A 2,450-nucleotide genomic window follows, 5' to 3' on the forward strand; every position below is an offset into this window, starting at 1 on the left:
GAGGGAGCAACGTCTGGAGAATATGGCAGGTGGGGTAGGACTTCCCATTTCAACGTTTCCAAGTATGTCTTTCCACTTTCCAACCACCACTTTCGCAACATGAGGTCGAGCATTGTTATGCTGCAAAATCACTTTATCGTGTCTCTCGTTGTATTGCGGCCGTTTGTCTTTCAATGCTCGGCTCAAACGCATCAATTGCGTTCGATACCGATCGCCTGTGATTGTTTCAGTCGGTTTTAACAGTTCATAATACACTACGCCGAGCTGGTCCCACCAAATACAGAGCATGACCTTGGACGTCAAAATCACCGTTCTTGAAGTATTGAAACCACTCACGACACGTTCTTTCACTAATAGCGGCCTCACCATAAGTATTTGAGAGCATTCGATGAGCCTCAGTCGCAGATTTCTTCATATTGAAGCAAAAAATTAAAACCTCCCGCAAAAGACGAGAATTTGGCTCGTAAACTGACATTTGTAATCGAGAATAACTTTATGATGCAGACACAAATCGACTAATGTTTCTATGGGGTTGTGTTGACAGATGCCCAAGTTTATTGTATGACGTCTATGATCTATTTATTTCGACCACCACTTACCGCTAAAGCCATCTATAAGAAAACGGCGGAAGCAAAGTTGTACACCTAATAAGTTGAAATCACAGCTTCTATAAACAGATTGTAATGTATTTTTACATAAATTCACGTGATACTATTAGACAGGATGCATATAGGATGTACATGTAAACTAAAATAAGGACAACAAAAGGATCAGGTTCTTTTTCTGTCATATACCAAGCAGAATAACAAGTTACGATAATGTCAAAGTGACATTAAAATGAATTAGATATGATTGAAAAATGATTTTTAATGATCATTTTGGAGTAATTTTGATATCATAATGACTTGTTGTTCTGTTTGGGATTGAGTCAGCAGTCTTGTTGTAGAAATCTGTGGTTGAAATACTATGTATAGATACAAAATTAATATTAATATTAATATTTTGATAAAATATGTTATGAATATGATAAATACTGAATCATTACTATATTAATGTTCTAGATATTATAAAGCTTTTGACGAAAAGCCTTTCATGAATCGTACTAAAGTTGCTGAATATTTATCTTTGATAGAAAAGATGCAAAACACTGCAGAAAGCAGCGACACATGGTTTGACGTTTCTGTGAAACTTTTTACAGAATATTGGGAATGTGAAGGCGATCTTAATTTGAATTGGAAAGGATGTGGTTATAAAACGATTTTTGATATATTATTGGTAAAATTCATCAAAATTATTTAATGATATTGAATTAGAAATGCAATGTATAAAAATGTTTTCAATAACATTTTATTTTACATAACAATGAAATATAAAATGTATTCTATTAACAAAAAATAGTGATCGTTATTTAAAATTAAATTAATCAAGTATAAAATAAATAATCTTAAATCTTAGGACCGCGAGAAATACAATCTATGGAAATCAATCTTAAACAGTCTAATTGGATGGTAAAGGTTTGTATGTTTCTGTGTGTATATATTACGTATGTAGTTCTTTAAAATTCATATCAAAATAATTTTTCGGTCTTGAAACGCAAAACTCTACTAAACTATCACAATAATATCACAAATTAAATTGACTAGCAATTTAACATTTTGATTGCATTTCAAGATCGAAAAGTCATTTTAAAGGATTATATACGTAGTGTATAAATTCAGAAAATCATACAAGCAGAGTTAAGACCTAACTAGACCGTTTAAGACATTGATTGTGTTTTTACAAAATAAATATTTAATTTATTTTTAAAATATTTTAATACATCTTAATTAAGTAATATAATTAATTAAGTAAAATAATTAACCTTATCTATTATTTTTTCTAATCAAATATATGTAATTTTATTTTATCAGCAAAAAATTCCAAATCCAGAGGAACGTTTGTCAGTAATGGAAAAAATAGAATTCGAAAAAGTTGTGACAACTTGCAATTATAGCTCAGGCGAGAATGTGACGGTGACTACTAGGGATGGATGCGAATATTCCGCATCGCATGTTATATTCACTGGATCACTAGGTGTTTTGAAAGAGAAACATTCTTCGATGTTCGTGCCACCTTTACCGCAGAAGAAACAACGTGCAATAGAGGTGTTTTTAACAGTATAACACTGTCAAAGGAAATCATTATACATTACATGTTTAATCCTGGTAACAAATTTGTCATGTATGAATATGTATAAATATGTATAAACATATATAAACATCTATGAATATTTATACATGAATTTTATACATGAAATATGTCATACATTTATACATCCTTCTTTCTTTTGTAAAAAGAAAGGATATATAAACTTTTAGTGTAATAATAATACTAATGTGAAAACATTAAAAATAATTCAAAGATAATTTTTGCATTATTTGTTTAAAAAAAAATCAAGTTTGAAGAAATGT

General features: G+C 30.3%; 1 protein-coding gene across 1 annotated transcript in view; it reads left to right on the forward strand.

Annotated features, from left to right (window-relative positions):
* LOC105619956 (peroxisomal N(1)-acetyl-spermine/spermidine oxidase) overlaps positions 1–2,450 on the forward strand; it is a 15,846-nt gene that overhangs the window by 7,544 nt on the left and 5,852 nt on the right. Inside the window, exons 4-5 of the mRNA XM_012201470.1 lie at positions 1,062–1,275; positions 1,911–2,144. Coding sequence (XP_012056860.1) covers positions 1,062–1,275; positions 1,911–2,144 — 448 coding nt within the window. The remainder of the gene's footprint in view (positions 1–1,061; positions 1,276–1,910; positions 2,145–2,450) is intronic.

This window comes from Atta cephalotes (assembly GCF_000143395.1).
Source record: "Atta cephalotes unplaced genomic scaffold scaffold00023, whole genome shotgun sequence".
NCBI classification, from domain to species: Eukaryota; Metazoa; Arthropoda; class Insecta; order Hymenoptera; family Formicidae; genus Atta; species Atta cephalotes.